The sequence below is a fragment of the Oncorhynchus nerka genome, linkage group LG19 (genome assembly GCF_034236695.1).
Source record: "Oncorhynchus nerka isolate Pitt River linkage group LG19, Oner_Uvic_2.0, whole genome shotgun sequence".
In the NCBI taxonomy this organism is placed as follows: domain Eukaryota; kingdom Metazoa; phylum Chordata; class Actinopteri; order Salmoniformes; family Salmonidae; genus Oncorhynchus; species Oncorhynchus nerka.
The window spans coordinates 418915-444617 of NC_088414.1; the positions used below are offsets into that span (position 1 = coordinate 418915).

The 25703-nt window shown below is 44.6% G+C and overlaps 1 protein-coding gene across 1 annotated transcript in view; it reads right to left on the reverse strand.

Moving 5' to 3' along the window:
- The window catches only part of LOC115147125 (solute carrier family 12 member 2-like), a 184194-nt gene that overhangs the window by 63206 nt on the left and 95285 nt on the right, over positions 1-25703 (reverse strand). The window contains exons 3-6 of the mRNA XM_065004603.1: positions 19949-20024; positions 19460-19555; positions 9965-10104; positions 9058-9168 (exon numbers count right to left, since the gene is read on the reverse strand). Of these exons, the coding sequence (XP_064860675.1) occupies positions 9058-9168; positions 9965-10104; positions 19460-19555; positions 19949-20024 (423 nt within the window). The remainder of the gene's footprint in view (positions 1-9057; positions 9169-9964; positions 10105-19459; positions 19556-19948; positions 20025-25703) is intronic.

Genomic DNA, 25703 nt, shown 5'->3' on the forward strand with positions numbered 1-25703 from the left:
ACTGCGCTTGAAAACTGAACAATTAAATGTAATTGCAAAAACGTATGACGTTTTTGCAATTAGACAAAATCTCAGTTCTACAGGAACAAAATCATATGCTACAGGAAGAACTCGATTTAGCCAAAACTAAATACGATGATGTCCACGCCAAACTACATAAATCTGAAGAGTTATCTACAAACAGGAGCGCTCAACTTGATAACATGCATGCAGTTCGTTACTCAAAGTAACACGGTTCTACTCAAAACGCTACAGACCAAAGACGATCAGTTAATGAACACAATGACAAAGATGGATGACAAATCAGCAGAACTCATTGAAGTGGCTGACCAAATGAATGATGAGAGAACTCAGGTGATGAAGATGGAAATATTGATATTGGACTCTGCAATGCAGCAGAAGGAGGAAGTCCAGAATGGTCACGCTCTACAGCGTGACTACCAATCCAGGCAACCGGAGCCCTATACTCACAGGAGTAAGGACGATAGGTTTCAGACCTTGCCTCGCTCATGTGTCCCTCAGTTTTCTCCTCTTGGCCATTCGGCACTGAGTAATATTGCACCTCTTGGCCAACAACAACAAGGCTTGGCTTCTCCTCTTGGCCTTTCAGCCCCAATCTCTCCACAGGATGAAGCCAACCCTCTCTGCCCGCTTGGCGCGGAATACCTTGACAAACTCATCAAGAATTTCCCCACCTTTGACCCCGTTCCAGGTCAGCCAAACGATACTGAGACGTTTCTAGCTGACATAGAGGACACGTTGGATGGCTACCCGAACGCTACGGGTTCTGACAGGGTTTACCTGTTGAAGCGAACATCGAATAGACACGTGACAAGGTTAATTCGTCTACAACAGCAACATGTGCTAAATGACTACACTAAACTTGCCACAGCTTTGAAATTAGAACTCAGTGGTTCTGCGACTCACAAACACGATAGCTCACTGGCTAACACGTCAAACAAGCTAGTAACGAACACCCACAAGCTTACTATCATAGGCTTCGTTCAGCTTACTTTGGCCTACTCACTGAAACAGGCATCGAAGACCTGTTCACCAATTACTTTGCAGACAGAGTTCAGTGTGTCAAATCGGAGGGTCTGCTGTCCGGTCCTCTGGCAGTCTCTATGGGGGTGCCACAGGGTTCAATTCTCGGGCCGACTCTTTTCTCTGTATATATCAATGATGTTGCTCTTGCTGCGGGCGATTCCCTGATCCACCTCTACGCAGACGACACCATTCTATATACTTTCGGCCCGTCATTGGACACTGTGCTATCTAACCTCCAAACGAGCTTCAATGCCATACAGCACTCCTTCCGTGGCCTCCAACTGCTCTTAAACGCTAGTAAAACCAAATGCATGCTTTTCAACCGATCGCTGCCTGCACCCGCATGCCCGACTAGCATCACCACCCTGGATGGTTCCGACCTTGAATATGTGGACATCTATAAGTACCTAGGTGTCTGGCTAGACTGCAAACTCTCCTTCCAGACTCACATCAAACATCTCCAATCGAAAATCAAATCAAGAGTCGGCTTTCTATTCCGCAACAAAGCCTCCTTCACTCACGCCGCCAAGCTTACCCTAGTAAAACTGACTATCCTACCGATCCTCGACTTCGGCGATGTCATCTACAAAATGGCTTCCAACACTCTACTCAGCAAACTGGATGCAGTCTATCACAGTGCCATCCGTTTTGTCACCAAAGCACCTTATACCACCCACCACTGCGACTTGTATGCTCTAGTCGGCTGGCCCTCGCTACATATTCGTCGCCAGACCCACTGGCTCCAGGTCATCTACAAGTCCATGCTAGGTAAAGCTCCGCCTTATCTCAGTTCACTGGTCACGATGGCAACACCCATCCGTAGCACGCGCTCCAGCAGGTGTATCTCACTGATCATCCCTAAAGCCAACACCTCATTTGGCCGCCTTTCGTTCCAGTACTCTGCTGCCTGTGACTGGAACGAACTGCAAAAATCGCTGAAGTTGGAGACTTTTATCTCCCTCACCAACTTCAAACATCAGCTATCCGAGCAGCTAACCGATCGCTGCAGCTGTACATAGTCTATTGGTAAATAGCCCACCCATTTTCACCTACCTCATTCCCATACTGTTTTTATACTGTTTATGTATTTACTTTTCTGCTCTTTTGCACACCAATATCTCTACCTGTACCTGTACATGACCATCTGATCATTTATCACTCCAGTGTTAATCTGCAAAATTGTATTATTCGCCTACCTCCTCATGCCTTTTGCACACATTGTATATAGACTGCCCATTTTTTTCTACTGTGTTATTGACTTGTTAATTGTTTACTCCATGTGTAACTCTGTGTTGTATGTTCACACTGCTATGCTTTATCTTGGCCAGGTCGCAGTTGCAAATGAGAACTTGTTCTCAACTAGCCTACCTGGTTAAATAAAGGTGAAATAAAAATAAAATAAAAAAACAAATGTTCCTGTCGAACATGTATTCCTACCTTCATTACCTACTTGGGCCCTGCCCCCCACGCTGGCTTGCCTATCTTACTACTCAGAGAGCTTGCAAGCACAACTTTTGAGGCATCAAAAGTTCACAACTCTAAGAGCCCTGACCACTTGGTTTTGAAGTTTGACCAGGAGCACTCACTTCAGTTAGAGGGTGCATTATCAGGTATTGGAGCGTTGAGAGATGACGCACAACAACAGTTTCTACCACGAAACCATGATTCCAATAACCTCTGCGGTCAAAATAACTGTAAAGTACGTCGCCATCAACATGACTACCGCTACAATCGACCTGTTCGCTACGTTCCTGCACCCAACTCCCAAAAAGTGTCAGAGCACAAGGATAACAAAGGGGTGAAGGACGATCAAAACGTAGACTAATTGTCTCCAGAAGTTCCACTACGGGAAGAACTAAAGTGAGAACAATCTGAGAAAAGGGTAAAAGATAAGTCACAAGGACTAGAAGGGGAATTACAGGACACCAGGTCTGCAGGAATTAACACACATAGCAAGGACATTAAAGTTGTAATTTCTCCTGCTCTCATTCAAGACCCTATCCAGGGCCCGCTTGATCAAGAAACAAGCCCCCGGGATTTGTCTATAGACTCTGATACAAAGGTTGCGAAGAAAAAGGTAAAACGCTTCATTAAAGCCAAGCCCACTCAAAATCGGAAAAGTCCATCTGCTTCCACGTTGAACCGAAATGGCACATCACATCGTTGCGAACGACCACTCCACTTTGTGGGGAACATGTCCACTAACCACAAATCTAAACGGCCATACCTGGAAACAGTCCTGGAGGACTGCTTAACTTGTCATGCGCTAATTAATTCGGGTGCGACAATATCACTCATCTCTCAAACATTGTTTGATGATCTCAAAAGGGCTTTGAAGCCAACTAAACGTTGGTTAAAAGTGGAACGATGCGACACTACACTTCGAGGGGTCACTCTGACTACCTCGCCTCTCACATTGAGAGTCATGCTGAAACTACACTTCAAGAACGTATCGCTCGTTCACCCTGTGTATGTTCCCAGCCTCGAAACTGTACCCCTGCTACTTGGAGCAGACTTGATGGATCGGTTACTCCCATTGATGGATTGGAAAACCAACCAGGTATGGTCACAGGCCACAATGCCTTCTCCACTGACCACACTGTCTTCCCCTAACTCTAGCTGCAACGCAGTCATTCACGAGGGGTTTCTGTCGAAAGCACCCCTTGGGAAAAAGACATTTAGAAACCTCTTGGGGCAGAATCCGATCCAAGGAGATATTACGATATCTCGACACATTCCATCAGCCAACTTGATTGACCATTCTTTTCACGATTTCGAGTCAGCTGTCTCTGTGAATACGCAACTTCCCTCCTCCTTGCAGTCGTGCAATACGGTAGTTGAGATGAACTTCTCTTGCCCTTCGGACACTTCCGCAAGCACTGCGGCCGTCTCAGCAAGAAAAACATTGATGCACAGAGTATACTCTGCTTCCGATGATACACCTTCCGCTTTGTGGGGGACTGTCAACCCTTACAATGACACTAATGGCGTCAGTCCAGCAACTGACCCGATGATTCCCACTGGTGAAACACTTTGCAATATCACAGACCGATATCCTCATCTCAGTTCGCAGGTACTGAAGATGTTGCCACACGCGGACACGGTGGTGACTGACAGGCCTCGACAGCCACTGAGCGTTTTGAAGCACAAACACCGGGAGATTTGGTTAAAAGGTTACAGCCATTCTCATAACAACGCGGCCGCTGACAACTCGTACATAGGGTCCGACCTTTTCGTTTGCGCCTCGGACACCAACACCACCCGCTGGTGGGGAGGGGGTCGAGACTACGGACAACACCGCACGAGGCTGCCAGAGCATAAATCAAATCTAGTTGTAAATTCCCCTATGAGAACAGTGATGAGCAGACAGGCCCCTAGATGGGGATTATCTTAGAACACATCTAAGATATTACTGAGGTGTACCACACTGGTCGTAAAGGAAGTCCAGTGGACTTGTCCACCTCCAAAACAAATGGCAACAATAATCATTCCTTGCCAAGTGTAGGTTCAACTACAATACAACTAGTAAAATGCTCCAATCATGTGTTCCGGTAGTATAATATTTCAGAGTAAATCGGTAGGATAACTGGTCCCTTTGAGCACCAGTACCAATACCAGCGACAATCAGTAAGAAGGTTAGAGACCTAACCAATCAAAATCAGTAAGAAGGTTAGAGACCAATGGTTAACCAATCAAATTACATTTACATTTACCATTTGACAATAGCAACATCCAGTGGAACAGAGTCTAAACTTTTCAGGGGGAGGGGGTGAGAGGGATTACTTTATCCTATCCTAGGTGCCTTAAAGAGGTGGGGTTTCACGTGGTGAAGGAAGTTTGTTCCACCATTCCAGTGCACTCTTGCCCAATCAGAGCCTGGAGGTACTGAGGTGCCGTTCCCCTCACACAGGTCACTAATAAATAGAATCCTCCATTCAGGAGGAAAATGATTAGAATCATTAACCACAATCCAATTAGGATTTATGCTAAAATCACTTAAGGGTCCAAGTAAAATACCAGCCTTAGTAAATAAAGTTGAACATTTACTTCTTGGCCTTTGACTATACAGCACTCACCAGTTTTCTTCCCAGAAGTCCATAGGTCATCCCTGTAGACTGCCCAAAACTAGTGCCTTACAGCTGTTGACTTATCATATAGTTATCAACTTAGGTTAGTGCCTAAGCAACACACCAAGTAGGAAAACCCCAGATATGGCATTAGAGACAATGCCATGATAGTAATTTTGCCAGAACATTGGACGTATATAGAATACAGTCCAATTAGAGGATTTTTGTGTGTGAACTATATTTTGTATATCCTTTGTTTATGCTTTCATTCCTTTTCGGTTCAGTTCCTTTGACACTTAGGAAGTGATAGAGCCATAAACAAAGTCCCCATACAACCATCACTTACTGCCACAATGCCGCTCATTGGAGAATGAATGTAATTATATATATTTCATGAGTGTGTGTGCGTGCGTTGTTAACATCTGCCTAAGTTACTGCCCAGATCTTCCAGTCTGGACGACGACCAGACGACGGGTCCGGAAAGGCGACCCCAAATCCGGACACCCACGGCCCATCCTTGTGGCAGCATGCCCCGCTGTCAGAGAGCCTACCAAGGTAAACCACCAGAGGGGTGGGGGGACCGCAACGGCGATCACCAACCAGGACATCCCCTGGCCCTCCCTGGGGTACTTTGCAGCTTCCAGGGAACCTACCAAGGTTCATCACTAGAAGGGACCGCAACGGCGATCACCAACCAGGACATCCTCTGGCCCTCCCTGGGGTACTTTGCAGCTTCCAGGGAACCTACCAAGGTTCATCACTAGAAGGGACCGCAACGGTGATCACCAACCGGACATCAACTGCAATCCTTGTGGTGGGCTGCTCCGCTTTCAGAGAAGCCTACCAAGTTCAACCACCAAAGGGGACTGCAACGATGATCTACAAAAAGGACGTCACGTGTTCATGATATTATGTTGATTTGTAACTTGCAGGACAAACAAAATCCAAACCACCAGGGGGGGGTTGTCATGACGTTGGCCTCTTTGGGTATAGCAAGCCCGTCCCCCTCTCCCTGCCCCCCCTTGCCTCCTTCAACTAGGCTGCTGTGGTCAGAGGTCGTAAATTCCTGAAAAGACCTCATGGACACACAGTTATAGAGAATAGTTTTTCATGGAGACAAAGGAAATCCTTCCACCTCACAGAACTTAAGGTAATAACAAATGTCATGTTCCGGAGAAAGTGTAAAAGATTGGTGAAGAATTATAACTTTGTTATCTGAATACTTTCCTTGGTGCCCTGACTTCCTAGTTAATTAGAGTTACATGATTATTCAGTTTAATCGTGTAATACTAATTACAGGAAAAACTAAGTCTTCAATTTAACTAAACTGAGTCTTCCATTTAATGATAGTAAAGACACGACAACAGCTTGGAAAATTCCAGAAAATGAGTCAATTGGAGGTTTACCTGTGGAAGTATTTCAAGGCCTACCTTCAAACTCAGTGCCTCTTTGCTTGACATCATGGGAAAACCAAAAGAAATCAGCCAAGACCTCAAAAAAAAAAATTGTAGACCTCCACAAGTCAGGTTCATCCTTGGGAGCAATTTTAAAAATGCCTGAAGGTACCATGTTCGTCTGTACAAACAATAGTACGCAAATATAAACACCATGGGACCACGCAGCCGTCATACCGCTCAGGAAGGAGACGTGTTCTGTCTCCTAGAGATGAAAGTACTTTGGTTCCGAAAAGTGAAAATCAATCCCAGAACAACAGCAAAGGACCTTGTGAAGATGCTGGAGGAAACAGATACAAAAGTATCTATATCCACAGTAAAACGAGTCTAATATCGACATAAGGCCGCTCAGCAAGGAAAAAGCCACTGCTCCAAAACGGCCATTAAAAAGCCAGACTACGGTTTGCAACTGCATATGGGGGCAAAGTTCGTACTTTTTGGAGAAATGTCCTCTGGTCTGATGACACAAAAATAGAACTGTTTGGCCATAATGACCATCGTTATGTTTGGAGGAAAAAGGGGGATGCTTGCAAGCCGAAGAACACCATCCCAACCGTGAAGCACAGGGGTGGCAGCATCATGTTGTGTGGGTACTTTGCTGCAGGAGGGACTGGTGCACTTCACAAAATAGATAGCTTCATGAGGGAAGAAAATTATGTGGATATATTGAAGCAACATCTCAAGACATCAGTCAGGAAGTTTGGTTGCAAATGTGTCTTCCAAATGGGTAATGACCACAAGCATACTCCCAAAGTTGTGGCAAAATGGCTTAAGGACAACAAAGTCAAGGTTTTGGAGTGGCCATCACAAAGCCCTGACCTCAATCCAATAAAACATTTGTGGGCAGAACTAAAAAAGCGTGTGCGAGCAAGGAGGCCTACAAACCTGACTCAGTTACACCAGTTCTGTCAGGAGGAATGGGCCAAAATTCACTCAACTGATTGTGGGAAGCTTGTGGAAGGCTACCCAAAACATTTGACATAAGAGTTAAACAATTTAAAGGCAATGCCAACAAATACTAATTGAGTGTATGTAAACTTCTGACCCACTGGGAATGTGATGAAAGAAAAGCTGAAGTAAATAATTCTCTCTACTATTATTCTGACATTTCACATTCTTAAAATAAAGTGATGATTCTAACTGACCTAAAACAGGGAATTTTTACTAGGATTAACCTCTTGAACCTCTGGGGGCAGTATTTCATTTTTGGATGAAAAACGTTCCCGTTTTAAACAAGATATTTTGTCACGAAAAGATGCTCGACTATGCATATAATTGACAGCTTTGGAAAGAAAACACACTGACGTTTCCAAAACTATTGTCTGTGAGTGCCACAGAACTAATGCTACAGGCGAAACCAAGGTGAAATTTCATACAGGAAGTGAGCCAGATTTTTGAGGCGCTGTGTTCCAATGTCTCCTTATATGGCTGTGAATGCGCAAGGAGAGAGCCTACACTTTCTGTCGTTTCCCCAAGGTGTTTGCAGCATTGTGACGTATTTGTAGGCATATCATTGGAAAATTGACCATAAGAGACTACATTTACCAGGTGTCCGCTCGGTGTCCTCCGTCGAAACTATTGCGTAATCTCCAGGTGCGTGCATATTTCCATTTTGAACAGAGGAGAAACCAAACTGCCACGAGTGACTTATCATCGAATAGATATGTGAAAAACACCTTGAGGATTGATTCTAAACAACGTTTGCCATGTTTCTGTCGATATTATGGAGTTAATTTGGAAAACAGTTTGCGTTTTAATGACTGAATTTTCGGGGGGTTTTCTCAGCCAAACGTGATGAACAAAACGGAGCGATTTCTCCTACACAAATATTCTTTTTGGAAAAACTGAACATTTGCTATCTAACTGAGAGTCTCCTCATAGAAAACATCCGAAGTTCTTCAAAGGTAAATGATTTTATTTGAATGCTTTTCTTGTTTTTGTGTAAATGTTGCCTGCTGAATGCTAGGCTTAATGCTATGCTAGCTATCAATACTCTTACACAAATGCTTGTGTAGCTATGGTTGTTAACAAAAGGCTAAGCTTGTGAGCCAATATATTTATTTCATTTCATTTGCGATTTTCATGAATAGATAATGTTGCGTTATGGTAATGAGCTTGAGGCTATAATTACACTCCCGGATACGGGATTGCTCGTCGCAATCAAAACCAAATTGTCAGCAATTGTGAAAAACTAAGTTTAAATGTATTTGGCTAAGGTGTATGTAAACTTCAGACTTCAACTGTACACTTTCACCACACCTCCCAACTAGCATTAACCACAAAACAGAGCAATGTATTACATCTAGCCTACTGCACAGTGTACATCAATGTCTGCATTCAGTCAGTCTGGAAGGAATTCTGCTTATTTGAGGTCAATTTCAGCTTTGACGTCAGAGATGAGTTTTAGTTCAATATCACCTTAAGTTCTAGATAGAAACCATGCCTGAGGGCTCTATTCAATCAAACCTAGTTGTATGTTAAAATCTTACCTTAGCTTCCCATTCCATTCCTGCCATGGAGATACCCAGGAGAAGGATGATGGTGATGGTGCCGATGATTCGGATGTCATTGATCTCATCTGTCATAATGCAATCCATGCTCTGAGAAATCACAGGAGAATACTAACTTCACTGTCCAGACCAAGAGGTAGGAGAAACACTCAAATTCATAGCTGGCTGTCGGTGTTCAGCTACGTTACTGTGATACTGGCCAGTTGAAAAAACATTGCAAATATTTTGCTTTACTTTTATTTTCAACTTCTTTACAACTGAGTTTGAAACTTAACTCGCAAAATGGAATGTAAAATGCAACATACATTTTTTTAACCAACCCCATCTAAAAAGGCGGAAAAACATCTGACCAAATGTCATTACAAAACAATAAAAACACTACTGAAATGCAAAACAAATTCAGGGGCATTAAATTCTGATGAACAGAGAAAACAATTCATTATCCTCTGACCAATTTCATTCAGCTTACACTTGACGCCAATGGCACGCTGCAATCAGCAAAGTGCAAAAAAACCTGCCCTCATCTGTGACTAAGGATTAACCAATAGGCCGTGTGGGGGTTGCTTAAAATACTTCAAAGATCTCGAAGGAGAAGAGTCATCATTTTTAACTTTGCATGAGCTCCCCCTAAATAAATATTGGGTTTTCAGTCCTCCTTGCAAACAACCCAATAATAAACATTGAACGTCAGGAGACCCAAAGCGTCCCTCACCGCTTATTAGAGATGTGGAAACAATGGTGTTAAAAAGTCAGCTTTTTCAGCAGTATTATTGAATCTTCAACCTTTTGAGGGAAAACTAAATATTTAATCAAAATGAAATAAGTAACAAATAAAACTGAAAGAAAATGTTGATCTTGGATGATGCCGTGGGGAAGGGTGACTTACTCCGAGGAGCTCCACAACCGTCTCGGCGAAGCCCACCACATACATGGCGACAGCCACAGCGTTGGCAAAGGCAAAGATCAGACCAATGGAGCCGCCAAACTCTGGCCCCAAACTTCTGGATATCAGATAATATGCCCCTCCTGCAAGGAGACAGATGGACGAAGCATTTACATTTAATTAGTCTCAGAAAGGCGAAACACATATTGTTTAATCAAATAACTGTATTATGTAGGCTAGCCTACTGAATTTGCGTACATCAGGAAAACGAACTGCAGGACAGCCTAGTACACTCATCTCAACGACAACCTTAAAACAACATATCTGCTCAAACGAGTGGATAGGATGGAGGAGCTCCAACATGGGATGGAGGAGCTCCAACATGGGATGGAGGAGCTCCAACATGGGATGGAGGAGCTCCAAGATGGGATGGAGGAGCTCCAACATGGGATGGAGGAGCTCCAAGATGGGATGGAGGAGCTCCAACATGGGATGGAGGAGCTCCAAGATGGGATGGAGGAGCTCCAAGATGGGATCGAGGAGCTCCAACATGGGATGGAGGAGCTCCAAGATGGGATGGAGGAGCTCCAACATGGGATGGAGGAGCTCCAAGATGGGATGGAGGAGCTCCAAGATGGGATGGAGGAGCTCCAACATGGGATGGAGGAGCTCCAACATGGGATGGAGGAGCTCCAACATGGGATGGAGGAGCTCCAAGATGGGATCGAGGAGCTCCAAGATGGGATCGAGGAGCTCCAACATGGGATGGAGGAGCTCCAACATGGGATGGAGGAGCTCCAACATGGGATGGAGGAGCTCCAACATGGGATCGAGGAGCTCCAACATGGGATGGAGGAGCTCCAACATGGGATGGAGGAGCTCCAACATGGGATGGAGGAGCTCCAAGATGGGAGACAAATTAATTGACATATTTAGCTGCACAATGAGTTTGTAGTGTGACAGGCTGAGTAGAGATCCTCGTTGATCTCTCTTTATACAACCTCTCTGCTGATAGCTTTGGAGAGCACCTCAAGTGCTCATACAGACACGAGTGGGGGACAAGACAAAGGAAGGACCCAAAACGACTGATCTCTGAGGGCATGAGTGGGTGGACAAATTAATGTGGGGTCATGCTTGAGCACATGGGGGATATTTTGCTGGCTCTATTCGTTCCACCTACACTCAAATCTAGTTTTATTGGTCACATACACATATTTTAGCAGATGTTATTGCGGGTGTAGCGAAATGCTTGTGTTCCTAGCTCCAAAGGTGCAGTAATGTCTAACAATATACAACACAACACACAAATCTAAAGTAAAAGAATAGAGTCAATAAATATATAAATATTAGGATGAGCAATGTCGGAGTGGGATTGACTAAAATACAGTAGAATAGAATACAGTATAGTGTATGAAACAGACCATAGCCTTTTTGCATTCCACCGAAGGGTAATGGATTAGCCTACTTCAAAAGAAAATCAATTCAGGAGGAGCGGATGTTGAAATTAGATAGTGTGCGTGTTTTGGTTACTCTGCTGCTCGAGACAAAACAATAGCCACTATATGGAGCCTCTCTTTCCGCCTGTTGCCCGAAAACAATCTGGCTGCGGTAGACTGGAAACATTATGAAAATTAATCGAATAGGCGGTCTCCAATAGGAGTACACTACAGAAAACACAAATATCCTTTACTACAATATGATTTCATCACCAGCGCATTTTAAAATGAATCTAACCCTTTGTTTTCCTTTGCCCTCACCCATGTAGAGTGTCCTAATATCCATTTCAGACCTCCCTGCCAGCACTGGTCTCTTTCAGTGACTTGAGGGAGAACTGCTGCAAATTTAGAAACACAATACTGAATTTCCCCTCATGCTGCGACAACTGGGACCAATGTGTGGACAGTGTTTCCCTCCTCCTTCATTCGACTCCAAATAAATCAGGGAACATCTCATTGAGGCCCTCAACTGATAATACATATTCCGTTCCGTGGATGATGGTACTGATAGCCAAGTCCAGCTGGTGAAAATCACACCTGTAATTCCATATCCAAACACAGGAGACTAAGCAAATGTCACGAGCCGGCCACTGCTCTGTGGGACGCAGGTTTGAATGGATTCCAGAGAAAAGTTCAAAGGTTAGCCTATCAGTAGTGTGGGAGACCTCAGCCCCATTCATCCAAACATGCCAAGAAAAGGCCAGAACAAAACCACACCAAAAAAAAAGCAGCATGAAGCTACCTTGCGCAACTCATGAGAAATATATTAAGGTGGAATTATAAATGCAAAACTGAGCCCTGAGTCGGACTGTTGGGAGAGCCATCGCTTGAATTATTATTATTTTTCTACAGTATTAATCTATTGATATGAGAGGCTCATTTCTATGCACCAATATCCAAGTCTAGTGTTCGGAAGTGCCAAAATCAGTAAGCGCTGGTAAAAACTGTAAGGGGAAATTCCACGGTAACTGGTTGATGCCGACACTCAGATTTTTCACTTTAAAATGTGTCAAACAAGACTTAATTTCCACTGAACATTTTACAAAAACACTGATGATCGTCCTTGTCCTCAGTCACCTAATCTAAAGAATTAATATAAATAACCAGACATTGCAAACGGTTAATGATTTATGAGAAGCATATTTATTAGTACTCTATATGTACACAAAAGTATGTGGACACATCTTCAAAATTAGTGGATTTGGCTATTTCAGCCACACCAGTTGTTGATGGGTGTATAAACTCGAGCACACAGCCATGCAATCTCCATGGACAAACATTGGCAGTAGAATTTCCTTCCTGAAGAGCTCAGTGACTTTCAACATGGCAACGTCATAGGATGCCACCTTTCCAACAAGTCAGTTTGTCAAATTTCTGCCCTGCTAGAGCTGCCTCGGTCAACTGTAAGTGCTGTTATTGTGACGTGGAAACGTCTAGGAGCAACAATGGCTCAGCCGCAAAGTGGTAGGCCACACAAGCTCATAGAACGGGACTGACTGCCACGTGCTGAAGAGCGTAAAATGTGTCTGTCCTCGGTTGCAACACTCACTCTCGAGTTCCAAACTGCCTCGGTTGCAACACTCACTCTCGAGTTCCAAACTGCCTCGGTTGCAACACTCACTCTCGAGTTCCAAACTGCCTCTGGAAGCAACGTCAGCACAAGAACTGATCGTCGGGAGCTTCATTAAATGGGTTTCCATGGCTGAGGATGCGTTAGCTGGAGTGGTGTAAAACTTGCCGCCGTTAGGGCGGCAGGGTAGCCTAGTGGTTAGAGCGTTGGACTAGTAACCGGAAGGTTGCAAGTTCAAATCCCCGAGCTGACAAGGTACAAATCTGTCGTTCTGCCCCTGAACAGGCAGTTAACCCACTGTTCCTAGGCCGTCATTGAAAATAAGAATTTGTTCTTAACTGACTTGCCTAGTTAAATAAAGGTAAAAATAAAAAAAATTAAAAAAATTGGACTCTGGAGCAGTGGAAACATGTTCTCTGGAGTGATGAATCACGCTTCACCATCTGGGTTTGGCGGATGCCAGGAGAACGCTACCTGCCCCAATGCATAGTGCCAACTGTAAAGTTTGGTGGAGGAGGAATAATGTTCTAGAGCGGTTTTTCATGGTTCAGGCTAGGCCCCTTAGTTCCAGTGAAGGGAAATCTTAACGCTACAGCATACAATGACATTCTAGAAATTATGTGCTTCCAGCTTTGTGGCAACAGTTTGGGGAAGACCCTTTCCTGTTTCAGCATGACAATGCCCCTGTGCGCAAAGCGAGGTCCATACAGAAATGGTTTGTCGAGATTGGTGTGGAAGAACTTGACTGGCCTGCACAGAGCCCTGACCTCAACCACATCAAACATCTTTGGGGTGAATTGGAACACTGACTGCGAGCCAGGCCTAATCGCCCAACAACTCCATATTAATGCCCATGAATTTGGAATGGTATGAATACAGATATGTTTATGAACTGAACAAGTTGAATTGAATTTCTTGCATTGTGAATGTAATTTGTTCATTGTGTCATGTCTTCTTTCCATTGGCTGATGCATTGTGGGAATTTGTATTTAATCCCTGTGCGTTATTGTTGTTTGGACAAGACAGACAAGTAACAGGTTGGCATGATGCCGGGTTTACAGGCATGATTGGAGCCTGAGTTTTCTTTTGAGTTTATTAGGCCTACCTTTTTGCTCATTGTCCTGTTTATTGTTTTTTGTAAATACTTGTACAGTCGCCAGCTTAGTATCTTCACGTTTGCTAATAAAAAGCCTTATTCTGGGCAAGAAAAAACATCTTACTCGTATGCCTCCTCACTGTTCTAATCCAACAGCATGGTCAACCTCACAAATGTCAAAAGTGGGATCAATTCCGTCACAGTGAGGAGTGCAAACTAATTCTACAAGATTGAGGTCGACAACGTGACAGGGGAGTCGCAGGATGTGGCTAATTACTGGTGGTTCTGTCTGAACGCCAAGGGCGACCAGATTTGGGCGACTGCTGAGCTGGTGGAGTGCATCATCGAGGACCCACAGCCGTGGCAGCGCTAAGTATGTGCCTACCCAGCCAGGAATCTGTTAGCGAGGCTAGGCCAGGTAGAGCGGTTCTTACTGGAGGTCGACCTACCAATAGGGGGGGGCTGTTCCTGAGCCGGTGATGGTTCCATTGTCCAAGCTGTTGTCTCCTGTGCTGCTGTCCACTCCTGGAGGAGGATGAGCTTTCCCTGTCTGTTGGTGAGGTCCCTGATCTACCTGTCCTTGCTCTACATGTCCCTGCTCTACTGCTCCCTGCTCTACCTGCTCTACCTGTCCCTGATCTACCTGTCCTATCTGTCCCTGATCTACTGCTCCCTGATCTACCTGTCCCTGATCTACTGCTCCCTGATCTACTGCTCCGTGATCTACTGCTCCTGATCTACTGTTCCCTGATCTACTGCTCCCTGATCTACCTGTCCCTGATCTACTGCTCCCTGATCTACCTGTCCCTGAGCTACTGCTCCCTGAGCTACTGCTCCCTGATCTACCTGTCCCTGATCTACTGCTCCCTGATCTACTGCTCCCTGATCTACCTGTCCCTGATCTACCTGTCCCTGATCTACTGCTCCCTGATCTACCTGTCCCTGATCTACTGCTCCCTGATCTACCTGTCCCTGATCTACTGCTCCCTGAGCTACCTGTCCCTGATCTACCTGTCCTATCTGTCCCTGATCTACTGCTCCCTGATCTACCTGTCCCTGAGCTACTGCTCCCTGATCTACTGCTCCCTGATCTGATCTGCCTGTCCCTGATCTACCTGTCCCTGATCTACTGCTCCCTGATCTACCTGTCCCTGATCTACCTGTCCCTGATCTACCTGTCCCTGATCTACTGCTCCCTGATCTACCTGTCCCTGATCTACTGCTCCCTGAGCTACTGCTCCCTGAGCTACTGCTCCCTGAGCTACCTGTCACTGATCTACCTGTCACTGATCTACTGCTCCCTGATCTACTGCTCCCTGATCTACCTGTCCCTGATCTACTGCTCCCTGATCTACCTGTCCCTGATCTACTGCTCCCTGATCTACCTGTCCCTGATCTACTGCTCCCTGATCTACTGCTCCCTGATCTACCTGTCCCTGATCTACCTGTCCCTGATCTACTGCTCCCTGATCTACTGCTCCCTGCGGTCAGTGAGTCTGAGCTGCAGCGGTGTGATGTTTCTAACCTGTCAATGGAAGGGGCTGTTTCTGAGCCGGTGATGGTTCCGGTGTTTCGGTCCACAGAAGGAAAGGAGTGCGCTGACCTTACTGTTACTGCACCAGCTGTGCTGCGGGCTGTGATGACAGAGACTCCGGAGGAGCTGCAGGGTTCTGATGCTGTTGATGAGCTGGTGGCTATCTAGCTAACCATGGCCTTTACTGTGGAGCTGATGGATGGCGGTGAGGTGGTGTCTCTGCCGGTTGCTGGTAAGAGTGAAGAGCCTCTCATACCATTTCCTACTGAAATTGAACATCCTGAGCTGTGCTCGAGGCCTGAAGCTGGAGAGGGGTCTGATCCTGTCCTTGGTTCTGCTGTCTTACTGGCAGTATAAACTGAACAATGCTTACCTGACTCGCCTGCTCTACAAACAATGACTGTGCCAAAAAGGGTGGACATGCTCTCAACAACCAAGCAGGTCAGTGGGGGTTTGTTTTCTGACCCGGGAGTGATGTTCAAGATGAATAATCATACATAGTTCAAGTTCTCATTATTTCAGGTGATGTTGCTCATGCTTGTGTTCTACCTGTGTAGGCCTACTACAATGCAATGTCAGTACTCTGGTCAGGTAAAATGCCAGCAAGCAATTATGGTTCGTATACCAGAGTACCCTGATGCAAAACCCGAGTGTTTGTGTTTACATTCTTTGGACAGCCTTCATTTCAAGGGAGGTGGTCAACCTATAACTGTTTAGTACTTTTCCTTTGCACTTCATCACTTTTCCGTCCTTATGTCCTCCTCACCTAATTCACAGCCTTATTATAAATAACCAGACATTGTAAACGATTCATGATTCATGATTCACGATTCATGATTCATGAGAAGCACATTTATTAACATGTGTTCTGGTATGAATACATAAAATATGTGTATGAACTGAACATTTCCTGCATTGTGAACGTTCTTAATTGATCATCATGTCAGTTCTTCCTCTTATTGGCTAGTGAATTGTGGGAATGTATTATTTAAACCCTGTCATTATTGTTGTTGTTTGGACAAGACGAGACAGACAGGTTGGCATGACGCCAGGTTTACAGGCATGATTGGAGCCTGGGTTTTCTTTTGAGTTTATTAGGCCTACCTTTTTGTTGATCGTCCTGTTTGTTTTTGTAAATACTTGTACAGGCGCCAGCTTAGTATCTTCACGTTTGCTAATAAAAGCCTTATGACTCTGGGCAAGAAAAAACATCTTACTCGTATGCCTCCTCACTGTTCGAATCCAACAGCATGGCTTGAAGAACGTTGCAGATGCCAAGTTTGATAACATAATGATGGTTTATGTTGTTGGTGCCACCATGGAAGATGGCAGGAGCTGGTGCATCCAGAGCATTTTAAATATGTTGGTGAGTCTCTGTTCTGTGGCGCACGAGGTGATGAAATTACACTTTTATGCAATTCAATACTAAATGTTTGCCATCAGATATCTTAATGGCTTTCTGCCAGAAGTCAAAGTTCTGGATGAGTTGTCTGTGCAGCTTCCATTTTTCCCCCCTGTGGTCCCTACTAACATTTCTTCCCCCCTGTGGTTCCTACTAGCATTACTTTCCCCCTGTGGTTCCTACTAGCATTTCTTTCCCCCTGTGGTCCCTACTAGCATTTCTTCCCCCTGTGGTTCCTACTAGCATTACTTCCCCCTGTGGTTCCTCCTAGCTTTCTTCCCCCTGTGGTTCCTACTAGCATTACTTCCCCCTGTGGTTCCTACTAGCATTACTTCCCCCTGTGGTTCCTACTAGCATTACTTCCCCCTGTGGTTCCTACTAGCATTTCTTCCCCCTGTGGTTCCTACTAGCATTTCTTCCCCCTGTGGTTCCTACTAGCATTTCTTCCCCCTGTGGTTCCTACTAGCATTCTTCCCCCTGTGGTTCCTACTAGCATTTCTTCCCCCTGTGGTTCCTACTAGCATTTCTTCCCCCTGTGGTTCCTACTAGATTTCTTTCCCCCTGTGGTTCCTACTAGCATTACTTCCCCCTGTGGTTCCTACTAGCATTTCTTTCCCCTGTGGTTCCTACTAGCATTTCTTTCCCCCTGTGGTTCCTACTAGCATTTCTTTCCCCCTGTGGTTCCTACTAGCATTTCTTCCCCCTGTGGTTCCTACTAGCATTTCTTCCCCCTGTGGTTCCTACTAGCATTTCTTCCCCTGTGGTTCCTACTACCATTTCTTCCCCCTGTGGTTCCTACTAGCATTTCTTCCCCCTGTGGTTCCTACTAGCATTTCTTCCCATGTGGTTCCTACTAGCATTTCTTCCCCCTGTGGTTCCTACTAGCATTTCTTCCCCCTGTGGTTCCTACTACCATTTCTTCCCCCTGTGGTTCCTACTAGCATTTCTTCCCCCTGTGGTTCCTACTAGCATTTCTTCCCATGTGGTTCCTACTAGCATTTCTTTCCCCCTGTGGTTCCTACTAGCATTTCTTCCCCCTGTGGTTCCTACTAGCATTTCTTTCCCCCTGTGCTTCCTACTAGCATTTCTTCCCCCTGTGGTTCCTACTAGCATTTCTTCCCCCTGTGGTTCCTACTAGCATTTCTTTCCCCTGTGGTTCCTACTAGCATTTCTTTCCCCCTGTGGTTCCCCCTGTGGTTCCTACTACCATTTCTTCCCCCTGTGGTTCCTACTAGCATTTCTTCCCCCTGTGGTTCCTACTAGCATTTCTTCCCATGTGGTTCCTACTAGCATTTCTTCCCCTGTGGTTCCTACTAGCATTTCTTTCCCCCTGTGCTTCCTACTAGCATTTCTTCCCCCTGTGGTTCCTACTAGCATTTCTTTCCCCCTGTGCTTCCTACTAGCATTTCTTTCCTCCTGTGGTTCCTACTAGCATTTCTTTCCCCCTGTGGTTCCTACTAGCATTTCTTTCCCCCTGTGGTTCCTACTAGCATTTCTTCCCCTGTGGTTCCTACTACCATTTCTTCCCCCCTGTGGTTCCTACTAGCATTTCTTCCCCCCTGTGGTTCCTACTAGCATTTCTTCCCATGTGGTTCCTACTAGCATTTCTTCCCCCTGTGGTCCCTACTAGCATTTCTTTCCCCCTGTGCTTCCTACTAGCATTTCTTCCCCCTGTGGTTCCTACTAGCATTTCTTCCCCCTGTGGTTCCTACTAGCATTTCTTTCCCCTGTGGTTCCTACTAGCATTTCTTCCCCTGTGGTTCCTACTACCATTTCTTCCCCCTGTGGTTCCTACTAGCATTTCTTCCCCCTGTGGTTCCTACTAGCATTTCTTCCCATGTGGTTCCTACTAGCATTTCTTCCCCCTGTGGTTCCTACTAACTAGCATTTCTTTCCCCCTGTGGTTCCTACTAGCATTTCTTCCCCCTGTGGTTCCTACTAGCATTTCTTTCCCCCTGTGCTTCCTACTAGCATTTCTTCCCCCTGTGGTTCCTACTAGCATTTCTTCCCCCTGTGGTTCCTACTAGCATTTCTTTCCCCCTGTGGTTCCTACTAGCATTTCTTCCCCCCTGTGGTTCCTACTAGCATTTCTTCCCCCCTGTGGTTCCTACTAGCATTTCTTTTCTCCTTCTCTCCTCTGCTCCCTGTACAAATGCTGCTACTCCTTCAGAAAAACATGCATCACAACTTTGTTCATTTGCACAATCTATCTTTTTCACTCTCAGACAGTCCTAGCTAAATTCTGGCTTGGGAAATTGATCTTTGCTAAGAAGACATGTTTCTTTATGACCATTTTAATTGAAAACAATCCCAGTAAGGTACTTAATTGTTACCCAGAAATGATTTGATATTGAGATAAAAATGGCTGCATTGGACCTTTAAAGAAGCAAAGGTTCATACCTCCTCGTACAAAGCCGTTAGTCGCAATCGCTGAGGTCGAAAGGCCAGTGATGGTGGTCACAACTGTTGCCATGAGAACGATCACACAGGAGAGAACTGAAAGGAAACGGAGGACAAGATTAACTAGTGACAAAGCAAAATCAGCATTAACATTTCGACAAACTCCTAGGAGGAGAATAACTGCAATAATGAGCATCAATAAGCAGCCCATTTGCTTGTTGAGCCTCTCACTCATATTCACACATGGGTTAGTGTTAGAAGGCCTGTGAATCGTAGCGGCGCCACTACAAAAATAAGCTAGTGTGTAACAGTTGCCTGCATGTGTTGCCGTGTGGCAACATTTAGCATCTGGATGGTAAATGGTCAAAAGGTGATGGGAGAAAGAGGGGTGGTTTGGTGGGGTGGCTGGGGGTTCGGGTTGACGTTGTGTGTGAATTAAAACAGTAATTCACATGAACTCCCAAGATCTACTCCATGGTGTAGTCTTACCAATTCCCGCCTGGCCCACGATCCATGACATGCGGATGAAGAGCATCACGCCCCAAATGTTCAACATGCAGCGCACCTGCACAGAGGAAGGGGTGGCAGTTAGGATGCATGTGAGGTAACCGGAACACTTCACTCAACAAAGCACTTTCCAACGACCTGGCCTTGGAACATTGCTGGTGGGAAACAAGGCCAAGACTTTCTTGATGCAGGATCACAGTTGGACCTGAATGAATGTGAATGTTAAAATTACAAACCTAGTGAAAGTAGCAGTTTCGCCCTGTTATCGACTTGTCTTAAAAATTGCTACAAGCACCAAGATTGCAACTTAATGTTAGAAGAAATGTTTAAACAGTGATTTATGTCCTGATTGAAGCCCTTCTCTTTAAAAGATAACATTTGAAAACCTGGCCAAGGCTGGTGGAAGGAAAAAGTCAACTTTTAATGACTAGCCTCATTTAAAATCAAATCACTGTCAACCTCAAAGAACATTCATCAGTATCTACCACAGTGTTATCAATTTCAGTGCAAATATCTTGTAATTGAGTAGTATAATAAACTCATTGATTAGCATCATACCCACCAGGAAACTTTTCTCTAGTCAGAATTTGGAATACAGAACCAAAGTAGGTGTGGCACAATTACCGTGTACCCGAAAGTTATGGATGAAGATCGTCATGAAAGTCAAATAAGTCATTACCCTATTTTTGTATTATTTTGGAACGAACTGAAGACAGGACAGCCAGGCGTTCGTACGGTTGAGTTCGTTTCTTCAGTAACATGGACTCCTAACAACATGATGAAACTTTGTTGCTCCTTGCTGAAACAATTAAGGTGTTGTAGCGAACAAGTCTTGGGTTTCTCGGCAACACCCCCTCTCCCTGTAGCAGCAGCAGCACACATAGAAAGAGAATGTGCTTGGAACATCTAACCCTGGCAATTTGACACGTAAACTCATGGGTACACTCGCAGTGGCCACCTGGTATTGTGATGCAATCATTTCCATGGTAATGTAAAATATTAATTCAAATGATGTCACATCAGATTCCGCCTGCACTGATCGGTCTTGTATCTCGCAAAGGACAATGGGATTGAGCTAACGTAGTCCGGCTACAATGGACTGCCACAACATCCAAAACTATTACCTAGGTTACATCAAAGATCTAAGATTTAAAAAATGGGGGGTAGCCCCATTTTCATCTTGCTAAGGAATATTGTGCTTCAAATGAACAGTATTTCTGAAGTTTGACTATGGGCACGAAAGCTAGCATTTATTTATTATTTTTTTAATGTATTTTTTTATAACCTTTGTTTAACTAGGCAAGTCAGTTAAGAACAAATTCTTACTTACAATGACGGGCTAGTGGGTTAACTGCCTAGTGGGTTAACTGCCTAGTGGGTTAACTGCCTTGTTCAGGAGCAGAACAACAGATTGAATCCCCGAGCTGACAAGGTAACAATCTGGCAACCTTCCGGTTACTGGCCCAACGCTCTAACCACTAGGCTACCTGCTGGTTACTGGCCCAACGCTCTAACCACTAGGCTACCTGCTGGTTACTGGCCCAACGCTCTAACCACTAGGCTACCTGCTGGTTACTGGCCCAACGCTCTAACCACTAGGCTACCTGCTGGTTACTGGCCCAACGCTCTAACCACTAGGCTACCTGCTGGTTACTGGCCCAACGCTCTAACCACTAGGCTACCTGCTGGTTACTGGCCCAACGCTCTAACCACTAAGCTACCTGCTGGTTACTGGCCCAACGCTCTAACCACTAGGCTACCTGCTGGTTACTGGCCCAACGCTCTAACCACTAGGCTACCTGCTGGTTACTGGCCCAACGCTCTAACCACTAGGCTACCTGCTGGTTACTGGCCCAACGCTCTAACCACTAGGCTACCTGCCGCCCCAACTTGTCAGCAACAGTGGAGCCAGTCACTGAAATGTCCTTTGACTGAAACGAACCAACTACCTATTTAGTGCTGCACACACAATGTTAAATCTTCCAACAAATAATAGCTATCAAACTACTGTAGTTAGTAGTGATAATGCTTACATTGATTTTCATGAAGCAGCTGTTCTTCTACCACAAGTCATTGCAGTAGCCTCCTGAGTCAGCTGCTGTGCTCAGCTGAACCAACAATACTATCATGGAGAAACATGCTGATCTACAGACCGATTTCTGATAACACTCAGTTCCTCTTAATTGTGGGGCTGCATGTCTACAATTTCAGGGTCATTTAAACAGGCTTGAAAGCTTTTTATGTCAGTGAAGGAAGCGCTAGTTACAAGGAAGCGCTAGTTACAAGAGTTAGCTACACAGTGGATCAAGTCACTGCACTGACAACCAACGTCCTTGCACAGAATGTGTTTTTATTTTCTCACAATTACAAACTATTAACTGTCACAACGTTTGTAATAATTTCTCTAGCTAGTTATTCTGCCTATTTCATGGAGAGTCAAATGAGCGCGCAGAGCTATAAAACAAATTAGGAACCGAGTTTGGACACCTACTCATTCAAGGATTTTTCTATTTTCTACATTGTAGAATAATAGTGAAGACATCAAACCTATGGAATCATGTGGTAACCAAAAAAAAGTGTTAAACAAATATATTTGAGATTCTTCAAAGTAGCCACCCTTTGCCTTGATGGCAGCTTTGCACACTCTTGGCATTCTCTTAACGAGCTTCACCTGGAATGCTTTTCCAACAGTCTTGAAGGAGTTCCCACATATGCTAAGCACTTGTTGGCTGCTTTTCCTTCACTCTGCGGTCAAACTCATCCCAAACCATCTCAATTGGGTTGAAGTCGGGTGATTGTGGAGGCCAGGTCATCTGATGCAGCACTCCATCACTCTCATTTTTGATCAAATAGCCCTTACACAGTGTTAGGTCATTGTCCTGTTGAAAAACATATGATAGTCCCACTAAGTGCAAACCAGATGGGATGGCGTATCGCTGCAGAATGCTGTGGTAGCCATGCTGGTTAAGTGTGCCTTGAATTCTAAATACATCACCATCAAAGCACCATCACACCTCCTCCTCCATGCTTCATGGTGGGAACCACACATGCAGAGATCAACCGGTCACCTACTCTGCGTCTCAAAGACACGGCGTTTGAAACCAATAATCTAATATTTGGACTCATCAGACCAAAGGACAGATTTCCACCATTCTAATGTCCATTGCTCGTGTTTCTTCCCTGCAGCAATTTGACCATGAAGGCCAGATTCACGCAGTCTCCTCTGAACAGTTGATGTTGAGATGTGTCTGTTACTTGAACTCCGTGAAGCATTTATTTGGGCTTCAATTTCTGAGGCTGGTAACTCTAATGAACTTATCCTCTGCAGCAGAGGTAACTCTGAGTCTTCCTTTCCTGTGGTGGTCCTCATGAGAACCAGTTTCAACATAGCGCTTGATGGTTTTTGCGACTACACTTGAAGAAACTTTCAAAGTACTTGAAATTTTCCAGATTGACTGACCTTCATGTCTTAAAGTAATGGACTGTTGTTTCTCTTTGCTTATTTGAGCTGTTCATGACATAATATGGACTTGGTCTTTTACCAAATAGGGCTATCTTCCAGCAGCATACCACCCTGCATCTTACTGCTGGCTTGCTTCTGAAGCTAAGCAGGGTTGGTCCTGGTCGGTCCCTGGATGGGAGACCAGATGCTGCTGGAAGTGGTGTTGAAGGGCCAGTAGGAGGCAACCTTTCCTCTGGTCTAAAAAAGAAAATATCCCAATGCTCCAGGGCAGTGATTGGGGACATTGCCCTGTATAGGGTGCCATCTTTCAGATGGGATGTTAAACGGGTGTCCTGACTGTCTGTGCTCACTAAAGATCCCATGGCACTTATCGTAAGAGTAGGGGTGTTAACCCCTGGTGCCCTGGCTAAATTCCAAATATGGCTACCTAATCATCCCTAGCTTACAATTGGCTCATTTATCCCCCCTCCTCTCCCCAGGTTGCTGTAAATGAGAATGTGTTCTCAGTGAAATAAGGGTTAAAATAATTCTAATTCTATATACCATATTTCTTTACAAATATTAAATGTTTAACCAGGCACACCTGTTAATTGAAATGCATTCCAGGTGACTACCTCATGAAGCTGGTTGACAGAATGCCAAGTGTGCAAAGCTGTCATCAAGGCATAGGGTGACGACTTTGAAGAATCTCAAATATAAAATATATTTTGACTCGTTTAACGCTTTTTTGGTTACTACATGATTCTATATATATTACTTCATAGTGTTGATGTCTTCACTATTATTCTACAATGTAGAAAATTGTAAAAAATAAATAAAAACCCTTCAATGAGTAGCTGTGTCCAAACTTTTGACTGGTACTGTATGTTTGAATTTTTTGAATGGTGGATTTTTTTATGTCACCTTTATTTAACTAGGCAAGTCAGTTAAAAACGAATTCTTATTTACAATGACGGCCTACTCTGGCCAAACCCTAACCCGGATGATGCTGGGCCAATGGGTCGCCCAATCATGGCCGGTTGTGATACAGCCTGGAAGCGAGCCAGGGTCTGTAGTGACACCTCTAGCACTGAGATGCAGTGCCTTAGACCGCTGTGCCTGTCTAAAATGTAAAGTACTTTTAACTACATTCATGACAGCTAGTAGAAACAGTTTACTTCAAGCCATTTCCTCTTTGTTTGAAGTTTTCCGTTCTGACAGATGTACAGCACAGTTAGTTCTTTCTCATGATAATCTCTGTTTCTTGTCACCCAGCTTGTATTTTGACATGTAAAAGCCTTCCTTCCTCTCACCCATCTGACCGTTGTAAAAAGCAGCAGGAACTTGTACCACATGTATTTAGGGCTGTGACAGTCATGGAATTTGGGATGACTGTTATTGGCCAGCCAAATGATCGTGGTCACTGTAGCCGTTAGAATAGCATGTGTTGCCATGGAAATACAAATAATAGAACAGGTGTCCCCGTTCAAGCCAATGATGACATAATAGGTGGACTGTCTGGCATTGCGTGTTACCTAGTTACCTCACCCATAAAAGCAAAGCAGGTAGTAAAAGCAGGAAGCGTACCCATCAATATTTGCTGCATTGTCTCACGTCAGATGGTGACGCTCGTCCCGCAACCGATTTGTCTTGTAGGACGTAGAACTCGTATTCAAATTTGAATATTGAGCATCCACTGACTTGCCTAGTTAAATAAAGGTGAAATAAATATAGATGTAATGTGTGACAAATTCCTACAACCCTGGCAGATTCTTACACTAGACTCTCAGAAACATTTTATGGCCTGGACAGACCACGAATGATTAACCACCAAAGGATTTCTTGCTAGTTGCACAGAATCTTGAGTAGACTCACATCTCAATTATTGAGGTTCCTCTTTGACTGCTATAGGACTGCTAAAATACAATTAGATAGCCAAGGGAATCTTAAGTTGAATGATATGTTAACTTAATACTAAAAGAGGCCTAGTCTGATTGTGGGGTCATGAAGGAATTTCTCTGTACTTTGAATGAGAGGGCAGAAAAATATACTATGGTCAAAATCCTGACTTGAAATTCATGTACACCAAGTCAGGATTTCCGTTCACGCCATTGAATATTGTGTTCAAGAATAACTGGAGGACAATGCATTCCCTACAATGTCATATCCACAAAAAGAGAAGTGCTTATGATGCAGTAGCAATGTAGACGCAGGGGTCAAAGAGAAACGGCAGAAAGTAAAGACACACATAAAAATGGAGGCAGGGATACAGGGATATTGATGGGGAAACGTCAC